Genomic DNA, 12,761 nt, shown 5'->3' with positions numbered 1-12,761 from the left:
GGATCAGGAATTCGAGGCTAGACTTATCTACGTAGTTTTTGAATACAGGCAACGCTGTCAGTCTAGGACTGGAATGGTTCCTTTGTCTTCTGCCATCTCATTCCAGAACCACCTGCTCAAGTGTTTGTTGAGTGACTAACAGCAAACTGCACGCTTGCTGAGCAAACGGTTTGTTGTCACCTCTGTAGTTCGGTGAAGCAGACGTCATAAAACTCGTTTTATAGGCAGGGCAACTGACTTGACAAAGTCAAGTTGAGGGTCACGCGGGACAGTGTGACACCTGTTGCTGCTTACTTCGAGCCTTGTAATATATTTGGCTTCCTAGCCTGTACTTAAATACCGATCAGTCTTTGCACGTAACACGGAATCCAACCTATGAGGATCAGAGATGTGTTCTGGGACCAGGGCCGGCTTACTGGAACAAAAGAGACGATGGGATAAGATCACCTGTCTGAGGATTTTTATTGTAGAAGTAACTGGTATATCACTAGGCCTTAGCTCAAAAGCAGATCCTAGCTCCATCAGTTAAGAGATCTTGAGAGTCACCTGCTGAGGCGTAACCTGGGCCTCTTAGTAACCTTCACTCCCAGGTTCCTAACAAGTTAGGAACCCCCTTCCCCTCCAGTCAACTGACTGGGATGAGAAAAGGCGCCTAGCTGTGCGCCGCAACCACAAGGCTGGTGTGGGCTCCGCCCTTGGCAGCGCCCCGCGCGCCAGGTGCCGGCCGAGCTCCGAGCGCGGTGCAGGCCTAGGCTGCGCGCCCTCCGCGTGCTGAAATTCAAAAGAGGCGAAATCCCCGCGGGGCGGCGCCGGCAGAGACGTCGAGGCTGGGCTGAGAGGGCTGCGGCTGCGCTCACTGCCCAAGCCGGTCGGCCCCAGGTGTGTGCGCTCCCGGGACGCCGAAGGGGCTGGAGGAGCCTGCTGTGGACGTGGATGGCTGCGGAGTCCTGGTTCGCGGGGTCGCTGGCCCTGGGCCCAGGAGAAGCACCGCCCTCGGAGGAATTGGGACCCGGGCCGCAGCCTTATGGAGACCCCTCGTGGTCGCCGGCCGGGAGACCTGAGGGTTCAACAGAGCTGGAGCCCCAGCGAGCACAGTCCATGATGGAAGCTCCCACCTCCACGTCCTCCCGGGAGCCACTGGCAGCGGAGCTCGGGGCGGCCCCAGCTCGCCTCCCGCTGGACTCCATGTTCAGTCCGATCACTGACCAGCTCCGTTACCTGCTCAGAAAGGCGGATGACTTTCAAAGCTACTTGCTCTACAGGTGACACTGCACAAAGACCCAGGACAGGAGGACAGGGTGTGCAGCCCACAACGGCCAAAAGCTGAACTCAGGGCCCAGAGATACAGTATACGAGGCTGATTGGGAATGCACTTTACTGGTGCTCTGAGGGCTGTGAAGAATTGAGAGACAGAAGCAGGCAATGTATGGCTCTTTAGAGTAGCAAAAACCACACACACACACACACACACACACACCCCTTTTCCTCTAGGACTTTGGTTTTCGTTGGTTGGTTTGGTTAACTGGTTGATTTGGCCATTTTTTTCTTCTTTCAAACAGTGTCTCATTACGTTATGTTCTGGTTGGTGAGGCTCCTGCCTTAGTCTACTGAGTACTGCCTACCAGATTTGAAATGCTCTCCTAGATTTTTTTTTTTTTAAACCCTGTGTAAGTCAGCTAAACAGATTCCATCTGCATCAACTCTAGCCAGAGGACTTCTGGTATGAAAGGCCACCTCCACTCCCAAAGGAAAATGCAATTTCCAGAACAATGGAGAGGGGTTGTGATGTCTTTGGGAGATTTGCTTAAGTCCCGGCTTTCCGAGCTCCGTGCTCTAGTTTTGAGAGAACTCAGTTGTATATACTCCCAAACACACTGGGGAATGGAGCCAGGCCCTTGCATTAGGCAAGCATTCCTCCAGTTGTGCTCCCGGCCCAGGTGTCAGCACTTTAACAAATGTTTCAACTGACGGATGCAGGTGGTTCTGAAAGAAGACAGAGGAAGACTTGACATGGGGGGAATCTTTCTCTTATGCTGAGCTTTCCCCCGGCTGAGCTCCAATCTCTAACACGGACTTAAGCTCTCAGTCCCTTTTTTCTATGTTTAATTATTGGGTGTTGGAATGGAACCCAGGACTCTGCACAGGCTATGCAAATGTTCTTAGCATTAAGCCACAGCACTGAGGGACTTTCATCAGGGATACAGGCAGGGGGTGAGCAACGGGGCACCTAGGGATGAAGAGAGAGATGCCACATGAAGGCCCCTTTCTCCCTTCAGCAGGGACCGAGTCCAGAAAGAACAGCTAGCCAAGGCTATGCCCACCTTCTTAACAATGTGCGAACCTTACTTCCTATACCTTGAGGCTGCGGCAAGGAGTGTCCCTCCCATCTACGGAGCCCTGCAAGAGTTGGTCCGGAAGGGGGTGTGTACAGTAGCTCTCTTTCCAGGCCCCTTTCTCCTTTAGACTCTGCCTAGGGGTAGGAGGGTTGCTTCTGGCTGACCACCTGAGGTCATCAAGTCCCACCTTCCATGCAGTTGCTGGAGATCTCCCAGCAGCTAACCCTGCGCTTGGAACAGTTAGTTCTCATGTATGCCTCCTTTGGGTTCGTGGACCTGGAGGAAACTAACCCTTTGAGGTAAGTGGGCAGGAAATGGGGCTGTGGGGTGGTCTAGGGCCCAGCTTGCTGTCCACTCTCCTATCTCCTGCTAGCATCTCCTGCTTCTTCTGCGGGAGGTTCTCCATTAGCCCCTCCCACGATGTGTCCATCTTCCGGTACTGCACACCAGCCGCGTACACTGCCAGCCACTTCCCAAGATACCTCTATAAGAAGATGCGCTGGAACCTGGAAACCACCACAGAGGCCAGCAGCCAAGGAGCAGATGCCCATGTGGATTAGTGAGTCCCCTTGCCAAAATCAAAGTCCTCCCCTTTCTAGACCGAATGCCAACTTGAGCCTATACACCACCACCAAAGAGTGAAAAGCAAGACAAAACTGAATACCTTCTGCAGTGCTGGGATAAAACCCAGGACCTTGCATATCCTAGACCAGCACTGAGCTACACTTTCAATCTTTAGTTTTCTTAACTCCACCTCCCATTAAAATAAAAGTACTCCTCTTCAGATTAGGCCACAAGGGAGGAAAGTCCTCAGTACTGAGTCACATTCCTCCTACCTGAGAACTGGAGGCGACTTCTGATGAACTTGAAACTCACCTCCAGAATTAAAGCCCTCAGCAGAAAAAAACTAAATAAAGCATTGCTTTTCCTTCTGATCTCTCCCTCTCAGCTACTTCTTGTGTTATCGAGATACATGGGAGGACGCAGGCCAGGGACCAGCCAATTCGTGCCCCCAGATCCAGAAACTCTGGTCCATTGGCCGATGGATGCCCCTGGGACCGGCAGAGGATGATCTTGATTCATGGTAGGATTCCGGTCACGGTGATGCGGGCTTAGGTTTGAGGGAGGGCAGGACAACCTCACCAAAGGCTGGAACTCCGGTAACAGTTTCCACTATGAATAAGGAGCACATTTTACTGTACCCTGAGGGGTGCTTTATGTAGACTAAACAGTAGTTCACAGAGATGCGGATTTCACAAAGAAAACATGTTTTCAGAGCACATAAGTCACTCTCCCAAAGAGACAACAGCCAGCAAAGTGTTTAGTAGCCTCAAGTCCAGTGCTTCAACCCCAGGAGTTTCCCTTAGGGTATCCCCCACCCCTAATGGAAATAAAGCCCCTCCCAGCTGTGGGCAGAGGTGCTCAAGTCCAGGCTTGTCTCCGGGGGGCCCCCCAGGATTTTGTGCCCACAGCCACCCGGGGACTACCAGCAGCTACTAACCATCGGCTTCGAGGAGCCGTCGCACGTGCTGGCCACCGACCTGCTGGTGCAGATTCTCATGGGCCAGGCAGGCCCCGCCCGGCCCCCCAGCTCTGCTGGGCCCGCGGCTTGGGCAGCCCCGGCATCCTAAGTCCCAGGAGAAGGCGCCAGTTGGAGCCTGACAACCCCAAACTCCAGGCAGGAAGAAGTGCGGTCTGCACTGAGTACGCCCAGGCAAGAGCCACCGAACACCAAGTGCGGGCTGACTTTTCTGTTAATAAAAGAGCAAGGTCAGAGGTTCTGTGTCCTGTGAGCACCGCATCCCTCCCCTGGGGAGATAGGCCCCGCCCAGCGCGAGGCCTTGTAGGAAGTGTAGTCCGCAGACCTCGGAGAGGGAATGCTGCACATGCGCAAATGCGCATGAGTCAAAGAGGGAAGTAGCGGCTCTCGTCAGCAACCGGAACCCAGAAAACAAGTTTCTGGTAGCAGAAAAATTCTAGGCCCACTGGAGGAAGACTTAAACCCACGCCCGTTTTTTTTTTTCTTTAACCCGGAAGTGATTCTTTTTTTTTTTTAAACACAACTACATTTCCCGATGTGCCCTAGGAAACTGCAGGATATCAGTTTGCAGAGTGGAATCAGATTTTTCCTTCCAGCTTTTGGGGTGTCCGAACCAAACCGGTGATTGTCTTGTCTCTTGAAGAGTGTCTGGAGAGTCCTAGGAGGCTCGCTCTGCCCCACATCAATCTTGGACTGGTGAAGGATACTCTAGCTGAGAGAAATGAGCCCTCCTGCTTCCTGAGAGGCCAAGCCTAGACTCGAACCTGGGCCTTCTGAGCAAAACTGCCCCTGCATAGGAATGGGGTCCTTCGTCCTCCCGTGTCACTCTTGAGTTTTCAATCTCTACAGTAAGAGGTCGATATTTGGGTCCTAAAATTTTCACACGCAGAGTCAGAATGTGAGACCTAGAAATAGAGACTCAGAACCATGCCGTGTGTGCCTGTTCGTGTATGTGTGTGTAACTGATTTTTAGTAACCGGGCATGGTAGCATACACCTTTAATCATAGCACTCAGGGAAACCGAGGCAGGTGGGCCTCTATGAGACGAGCCCAGCCTAGGCTACATAGTGAGTTCCAGGACAACTGGGGCTGGCTATATATAGAGGCCCTCTCTCTTTCAAATACATATATTTACTTATTATATCTTTATTTCTCTGCTTGCCCAGGAGGCCAGAGAGGGCATCAGAGATACCCTGGGCCTAGAGTTTCATATAGTTTTCAGCACTATGTGGGTGCAGGAAACTGAACTAGGGTCCTCTCAGTGAGCAGCCAGAGCTCTTATTAGCAATCTCCAGCATTTTTCTCTCCTTTATTTGTTTTTTAAAAGTATTTTTAAAGGTTCATTTAGTTAATGTATACAAGTACGTTGTAGCTGTCTTCAGTCACACCAGAAAAGGGCATTCCATCCCATTACAGATGGTTGTGAGCCACCATGTGGTTGCTGGGAATTGAACTCAGGACCTCTGGAAGAGCAGTCAGTGCTCTTAACCACTGAGCCATCTCTCCAGCCCTGTTTGTTTTCTTAAGATGGGGTTTCTCTCCGGTTATTCTGGAACTTGCTAACGCAGACCAGGCTCGTCTCACATTCAAAGGTCCATCCGACACTTCCTCCCCAGTGCTGGAATTAAAGATGTGTGCCACCACTGCCTGCATACCTTTCTTTTTAATCCACCTGGAGTCCTAGTGTATAGCCCAGGCTGGCCTTAACTTCCAGCGTGGGCCTCCAGAGTGTGCCACGATGCCTTATGCCTCAGTGATTCAGTTGATACCACCTGGTACATACTTACCACTCGGTAAGTCTTTAAAGACAGGTGTGAGGGGGTTGGGGATTTAGCTCAGTGGTAGAGCGCTTGCCTAGCAAGCACAAGGCCCTGGGTTCGGTCCCCAGCTCTGAAAAAAAGAAAAGAATAAAATAAAATAAAATAGACAGCTTCTTTCTCCTGAGTGAAACCCCATATGGACCCTCCATCTTATCTGTAGGTATTTCGTTAGACACTTGTTGCTAACTGAGGCCAACCTGGTTAACATAGTGAGATTTGACTGGACATATCAGAAATTTAAACCATAATGCTAGTATTCAATTATTTGTATACCAGTGTGTGTGTGTTGCTGTGTATATCCCGTGGCCTATATGTGGAGGTTGGGACAGAACTCTGAATGTCAGCTCTGGTCTTCCAACTTGTGCTGCTGTGTCTGTGGACTAGCTGCCTGCAAACTTCCCTCGATCCTCTTGCCTCTCATTTCCAACCAGAGCCTGCAGGGACATGCACTTATACAGCTTTTCACACGGTTTCTAGGAATCTGAATTCTGGCTGTTGGGCTGACATGACAAGCATTTTACCCACCGGGACATCTCAGCCCTTCAATTTATTTATTTAATTTTTTTTTTTTGAGACAGGGTGTCTTGTTTTGGGGGGGGGGGTTGTTTTTTTGTTTTTTTGTTTTTTTGTTTTTTGGGGGTTTTTTTGGAGCTGGGGACCGAACCCAGGGCCTTGTGCTTGCTAGGCAAGCACTCTACCACTGAGCTAAATCCCCAACCCCAAGACAGGGTGTCATATAGCTAGACTGGCCTCAATCTCTCTATGTAGCTGAGACTGACCTTGAACTTATGATCCTACTACCCCTACCTCTTCGGTTACAAGTACCCACCACTGTTTATGAGTAGCCTGGATTAAACCCTGGCCTGGCTTTCCTGTTTGCCAGGGAAGTATTTTACCAATGAGCTGTATTCCTGTCCTTATACAACAAATCTAAAATGTTCGGGGTCCCTCTTTTTCTGATGCTAGTATCTGCTCCTGGTATCCTTGAAATACACACACTTTTCCAGACAATTTAGTGTTTAGCATAAGTGAAGCAGGGTTTGCAGTGTGCCCATGACTGACCACTGCCACTTTTTATCTCCCTACAACAGAGACTCACTATGTAGACCAGGCTGGCTTTGAACTTACAGAAATCTGCCTGTCTCCACCTCTTAATTGCCGAGCGAAAAGGCAAATGTGTTGCCATGCCCAGTCCCACCTGAATAACTTTTAAAGTTGTTTTCTAAACCTGCTATGATGACATAAACCTGGAATTCCAACAGGACGGAGGCAAAAGCAGGAAGTCACAGGTTCAAAGCCATCCTGATCCACATAGCCAGCCAGCCAGGGCAACCTAGTGAATCTCTATCTCAAAAGATGTTAAAAGGGGGAAAAGCTTGCTAAATAGTAAAAATTGGTAGTTTTGTTTTGGTTCAGACCCAGAGCCATGCACTTGCCAGGGGAATGCTCACATCTTTTGTTTGTTTAGTTAAATGATGTTTTTTATTTTTAAAAATTATGTGGCCAGGCCATGATTGTACACACCTTTAGTTTCAGCACTCAGGAGGTAGAGGCAGATGGACCTCAAGGCCAGCCTGGTCTACATGTAGAGCAAATTCTAGAACAGTCATGGCTACATAAAGAAACCCTGTCTTGAAAAACAAAAACAAACAAACAAACAAAAATCCTAGCACTAGCACTCCAGAGGCAGAGGCTGGAGTATCTCTGTGATTTCAAGGTCAGCCTGGTTCCAGGAAAGCCAGGGCAATACAGAGGAGAGATTGTGTGTGTGTGTGTTTTTCAGGTATTCACCTGTGTATTCCAGGGTACCAGAGAAGTCTAGAAGAAGGTTATAGGTGATGTGTGCCATCAAAAGTTGTATGCTTCCGAAAAAAAGAACCCCCCCCAAAAAAAAAGTTGTATACTGGGAACTAAAACTGAATCTGAATGAGCAGCACTTTTTTTTTTTTTTTGGAGACAGTTTCTCTGTGTACCCTAGTGTGTGCTGGAACTCACTCTGTAGATCAGGCTGGCCTTGAACCCAGAGATCTGCCTGTTTCTTGCCTCCTTAGTGCTGGGATTGTGCTCCCTCGCACAGCACAGCAAACACTCTGAACTGCTAAGTCAATTCTTCAGTCCTGAACTGAACTGTCTCTTTTAGTAACAGTTCAAGGGGCTGGAGAGATGGCTCAGTAAAGAGCACTAGTTGCTTTTGCAGAGGACCTAGGTTCAGTTCCCAATACCAACCTCTGTGTAGTTCACACTGTTTGTAGCTCCAGCCCTCAGGGGATCTAACACTCTCTCTGGACTCGTGTGCATACCCCAACAACACATACATGTAATTAAAAATAAAGGCTGCTCAGCACTTAAGTTACTTCAAGAGGGCCCTGGTTCAGTTCCTAGCATTCATGTGGAACTGTAGTTTCAAGGGATCTGACCCTCTTCTCACCTCTGCAGACGCTGTGCACACATTCAAGCCAACAAAAGACTTATACACACAGCATGTATCCAAAAAAATAAATCTTTTAAAACTTTCTAGGTCACCCTTGACCACAAAGGGAATTTCAGGTCAATATGGGATAAACGAAGCCATGTTTTTAAAAGATACAAGCAAAGATGGTCACCAGAACACCTACCAGGTCCTTGACCCTTCAACACCACCATTGCTATTTCTCTCTTTAAAAATTATCTTTATTTTAATTCATGTGTATATGTGTGCGTTTTGTGCGAATGAATGCCATGTATGTTCAAATTTTTCTGGAGGAGAGAAGTGAACAATGGATCCCCTAGAGATGGAATTATAAGCAGTTGTGAGCTTCCCATGTAGATTTGGGGAACTGAACTCGGGTCATTTCCAAGAGTAGCAAGCACTTTCCCTTAAAGCATCCCTTTAGTCCACCCCAGGTATCTCTACACTTTTTTATATCCGTAGAGCAGGGGACACAACTTCATAGCACCTAGGTCTAGCGGCGCCCTAAGCACAAGATGCTTTTGGCGCCTATAAAAACTGACATCTGGATACCAGAGTGGAGTCTGTGTAAGCAACATTTTGTGCTCTCACCACCAGGGGGCAGTAGGGCCCTGGCCTCCAGGCCCAGGTCAGCAATCAGTCCAGAACAAGGAGACCAGAGCGCTTTTTGAATTCCAACATTCCGGTGCGATCCGCTGGTGGCTTTCCCAAGTGTCCTTCACCTGCCAGCCTCCGCCTCACCCAGACTAAGGAGGACCCAGTAGAAAACAGTTTGCACTAAAGCCCAGGAAAAGGGAGGAGAACTTTATTGTATGTTTCACTCAGGTTTTGCGGGCGGTGGTCTATTTTCCAGGGAAGACTAAACACTTTTATGGAGAGAGGTGGTTAATTCCATAGTCAGTATCAGGGATGGGCTGAATTTCAAGTTTCCATTAAAGAAAGCTGGGCCTTCCCTCTCTAGGCCTTCTGCTGATCTGGAGGATAACCCTACCCTGGTTCTCCAAAGGGCATGTTACTTCTGGCCGCAGGCCCCAACCTTCACAGACCTCAGGGTCTGCGCTCCTACAAGGAAAAGGGGGAAGAGAAAGAAGAACCCTCAGGGAGAAGTTTGGCCTCCAATCCCCATCTCCTTTTCACTCCCTGGATCGCGTCTGGGAACTTTTGAGTTTGGGCCAGAGTCGCTCTCCGGGGGACCAGAATGCACCTCTCCCTCCACCCCAGTGCCCAGGCGCTGCAGGAGGGGTGGGAGAGAGACAAGCATTGGAAAGAGGCTCCCACCTTCTCCAGGCCGTTCTCTGAGGCCTGTCTCCGCGGGGGCCAGGTCACCGCCAACTTTCCATCTCCCCTGCTCTCTGTGAGGGAAGAAACACTCAGCCGTGGCTGCTCCTCCCCTTGCCAGCTGGTGTACGGCCGCACCCCTTAAATACATACAGGTGTGCACCCCTCCTCCCCGCGGAGGCCTCCACCCAGTTCTGGGGACCCAGGAATAGGAGTGAGGTAAACTCAGTGTAGATAGGAACCCGAAAACTACCGGAGAACGCAAGACGCCAAGACTCCAAGACAGGTCGGATAGATCTGGGGATCCTAGGTGTGAGAGTGAAGAAAAGGTGAACCCGCAGAAGAATAGTTAAGCCTACAGCAGTAGCAAGCCTATAGATGAAGGACCACTGGAGGAGGAGTCAGCGGGAGCTCTAGGGCCCAGGGCGACCGCTTACGGGTGAGGCTCGGCGCTGGCTCCCGGTCCTCGGCTGCCCCGTAGATGCTGCGCCGCTGCAGCTGCAGCTCCCGCTCGCGCTCACGCACCCGGAGCACCTCCTGCTCTAGCAGTGACGGAGCAACGAGCGGCGGCAACTGCCCCAGTACCGGACAGCCGTCCTGAAGGGCGGGGTGCAACCGGCCTCCGGCCTCCGGCTGCCGCTGCAAGCTCGCTCCGTCCTCTGCCGCAGCCTCAAAGAAGCGCTTGAGTTCATCCAGCGGCTGCGGCCGCGGCCGGGCGCTGGGCTCCGGAACCGCGGGGCTCGCCAGCGCCGCCTGCCTGTGAGCCTCGCGTTCGATGTCCCGTTGCATCTTCGCGCCCGCCCGAGCGCGCTCCAGGGCGCGCGGCAGCGGGATACCGGAACCTGGCCGGCTGAGCACCGGCCGCACCCGCAACTCGATGAGTTCCTCTCCCGCGCGACCCGGACTCAGACCGCGGCTCCGGCGCAGGCTCTCCTCGCGCTCGCAGCTACGGCGGATTTCGCGCTGGATGGGCGTCTCCATCAGCAGTTCCGCAGGCGCTGGTTTGGATGCCACGGGCCTCGGTGGAAAACACACCTGGAGGCCTCTGAGCCGACGCAGGGGCACAACTGTCCCAGTACCTCCGTTATCCAAGTGCCAGGCGACCCAGACGCGGACCGCCCGGGCGCTCAGTCACCTGCTCCACTGGCACTTGCGGGACCTGGCTATGGCCCCGGGGTCTCCAAGTCCTCCTCTCCAGAGGTTTTCAGGACCTCACTACCTCCCCCTGCAGCCCTCGGTGCCCTGGCTCTGCGGCTCCCGGAACACGTAGCTTTAAGTTTCAGGCGATCCCAGGACTCCGCTCTCGGACACCCGGGGGCATGGATGTTCGGAGTTAGGCGCACTTTGACAATTTCAGTTCTCAGAGCCGGATTAAGATGCCCAGATAGGTAGGACACAATGCCCTGCGCCGTACCTGTGGTTGCAGCCGCCGCCCGAGGTTCTAAGGCGTCGCCAGCACTCTTCTTTGACCCGCCTCTGGCCTCCAGGAAGGTCCCCTGGGGGCAGGACTGGGCACCGCCCCCGGCACCTGCCAGCTGGATTCCAGTGGCCCTGGACCCGCCCTATGGCCAGGGCGCCTAGGCTGGACGCCGGATTCCCGCCACCTGAACCCACGGGTTGACTGAAGGGACGTTTTCTTCAGAAAGGGCTTCCCTGAACTCTACCCAAGGGGGTATGTGTCGCCCTTTCCCTCTGGTACCACGCTGGCATTTTTGGGGTCTCGTTTTTTTATCACTTTCTGGAGATCTGACCTCTAGTGGAGCGCCGTGCTGATCGCTGTCCATGGCCTCCTTACAGAGTGTTTCCCCGGTCGTCTTTCGCTGACCTCACTAGTCTAGCTCAGCAGGTGCCAGCCCGCGGCCAGCGACATGGCCCCCCTTACCCCCCCTGTGGTCTCCCGGTCTTCTCTGCACACAAATCGCTGCTGCAGCACAGCTCGGGTTCAGCCCGTGGGGGCACCCGGGGGCACCCCAATGCCTGCTCCTGCTGCTCTGGGTTGCTTAGCTCTGCCTGGGTTTGCAGCCCCACTGCTGCCGCTCAAAGCCCTGGAGCAGCTCCCCCAGCACCACCACCTTCCAAAAAAGCCCACAAGGCGTTGGCAGCCAAGTGTCCAGCTAGAATGAGCGAGGGTTGAGAGCCCAGGCACTACAAGACTTCCGGGCCCTAGATGAGCAATTGCGGACGGAAGACGGTCAGCTTGGGCCAGGTTGCTTAGGAGGCCCAGGCTGGGGCAGAAGAGATACGGGGTTCGCGGGAGGCAGTAGCGACCTTTGCTGCTCCGTTGTCTTCCAGGATAGGGTCAAGGGTTCAGAGTGAGGGCAGAAACTTTTTCCACTGCCCCTTGTGGAAGACAACTTTCACAAAAACCGGCCCACCCCGTGTCATTCTATAGTAACCTGGGAGAAAGACAATTACCTAAAGAAAATGGAAAGAGGAATAAGGGTGGAGGCACAAGCCTTTAACCCCAGCACTCAGGAGGCAGAGGCAGAGGGGTCTCCATGATTGGAGGGGAGTGCCTGTTCTATGCAGTGAGATCCAGGACACCCAGGGCTACATTTCCAGGTCTTACTTCACCAAACAAAGAAAGAAGTGGAAATAGAGGGGCACAAAATCCCAACTATTTGGTCACCCTTTTCTCTCTGTCCTCCTCTTACACCCAGTCTCAAACGGTGCCTTCTCTTGGGTTGGAGAGGTGGTTCATGAGTTAAGAGCACTGACTGCTCTTCCAGGGGACCAGGATAGTTCACCCTATCGGTAACTCCAGCCTTATGGAACCTGACTCCCCCAACCCCCCAGGCACTGTCCCAACATATGCAGCACACCACAGATACACATAAAATAAAAATAAATACATCTTTAATCAATAGTGAGTTTAAGGCCTGGATGATTGCTTGGTTTGTAAAGTGCCCATATATAGGACCAGGGAAAATCAGGAGGATCTGTGGAGGCCACTGGCATCCAGTTGGGCCTAGTTAGATGAGCTCCGGGTCCAGCAAAGCCTCAAAAACTAAAGTGGAAGCTGGGCAGTGGTGGCACACATCTTTAATCTCAGCACTTGGGAGGCAGGAGCAGGTGGATCTCTGAGTTCGAGGCTAGCCTGGTCTACAGAGTGAATTGGAGAAACCCATCTTTAAAAACCAAAAACCAGGGGTTGGGGATTTAGCTCAGTGGTAGAGCGCTTGCCTAGGAAGCGCAAGGACGTGGGTTCGGTCCCCAGCTCCGGAAAAAAAAAAAACAAAAAACAACAAAAAAAAAAAAACAAACAAACAAAAATCCTGAGGTGGAGAGTGATAAAGGAAGACTCTTGACATTGACCTTTGTCTTTAGCATGTCGGGGA

General features: G+C 51.9%; 2 protein-coding genes and 1 non-coding gene across 6 annotated transcripts; 1 reads left to right on the top strand and 2 right to left on the bottom strand.

The window, feature by feature from the left end:
• Positions 1-814: 814 nt before the first annotated feature.
• Positions 815-4,113, top strand: C19h19orf67 (similar to human chromosome 19 open reading frame 67). 2 transcript variants are annotated; one of them, NM_001419771.1, is made up of 6 exons: positions 815-1,262; positions 2,277-2,421; positions 2,535-2,635; positions 2,710-2,895; positions 3,286-3,420; positions 3,793-4,113. In NM_001419771.1, exons 1-6 carry the CDS (start codon positions 934-936, stop codon positions 3,965-3,967), a joined length of 1,071 nt encoding a protein of 356 aa, NP_001406700.1. In that variant the 5' UTR covers positions 815-933; the 3' UTR covers positions 3,968-4,113. The 2 variants fall into 2 exon arrangements, with proteins under 2 accessions (NP_001406700.1, XP_001066168.4); XM_001066168.8 differs by having other exon boundaries at positions 934-1,262; positions 2,280-2,421.
• A 4,815-nt stretch (positions 4,114-8,928) lies between these two features.
• Positions 8,929-12,282, bottom strand: Misp3 (MISP family member 3). Of its 3 annotated transcripts, none has more exons than NM_001107161.1 (4): positions 10,838-10,895; positions 9,861-10,490; positions 9,424-9,497; positions 8,934-9,207 (listed from the first exon to the last, which is right to left on the bottom strand). In NM_001107161.1, the coding sequence occupies exons 2-4, from the start codon at positions 10,402-10,404 to the stop codon at positions 9,193-9,195; spliced, it is 633 nt and encodes a 210-aa protein (NP_001100631.1). In that variant the 5' UTR covers positions 10,405-10,490; positions 10,838-10,895; the 3' UTR covers positions 8,934-9,192. The 3 variants fall into 3 exon arrangements, with proteins under 3 accessions (XP_006255311.1, NP_001100631.1, XP_017456742.1); XM_017601253.3 differs by adding an exon at positions 9,677-9,729 and having other exon boundaries at positions 9,134-9,207; positions 9,861-12,282; XM_006255249.5 differs by having other exon boundaries at positions 8,929-9,207; positions 9,861-12,282.
• Positions 10,234-10,353, bottom strand: Mir1199 (microRNA 1199). Its single transcript, NR_106670.1, has one exon. It is a non-coding gene; the product is annotated as a microRNA 1199 (primary transcript).
• Positions 12,283-12,761: the final 479 nt, after the last annotated feature.

This window comes from Rattus norvegicus, chromosome 19, assembly GCF_036323735.1.
Source record: "Rattus norvegicus strain BN/NHsdMcwi chromosome 19, GRCr8, whole genome shotgun sequence".
Lineage (NCBI taxonomy): Eukaryota > Metazoa > Chordata > Mammalia > Rodentia > Muridae > Rattus > Rattus norvegicus.
The sequence above is the reverse complement of the archived record's forward strand: the minus strand, read 5'-3'. Positions and strand labels throughout refer to the sequence as shown.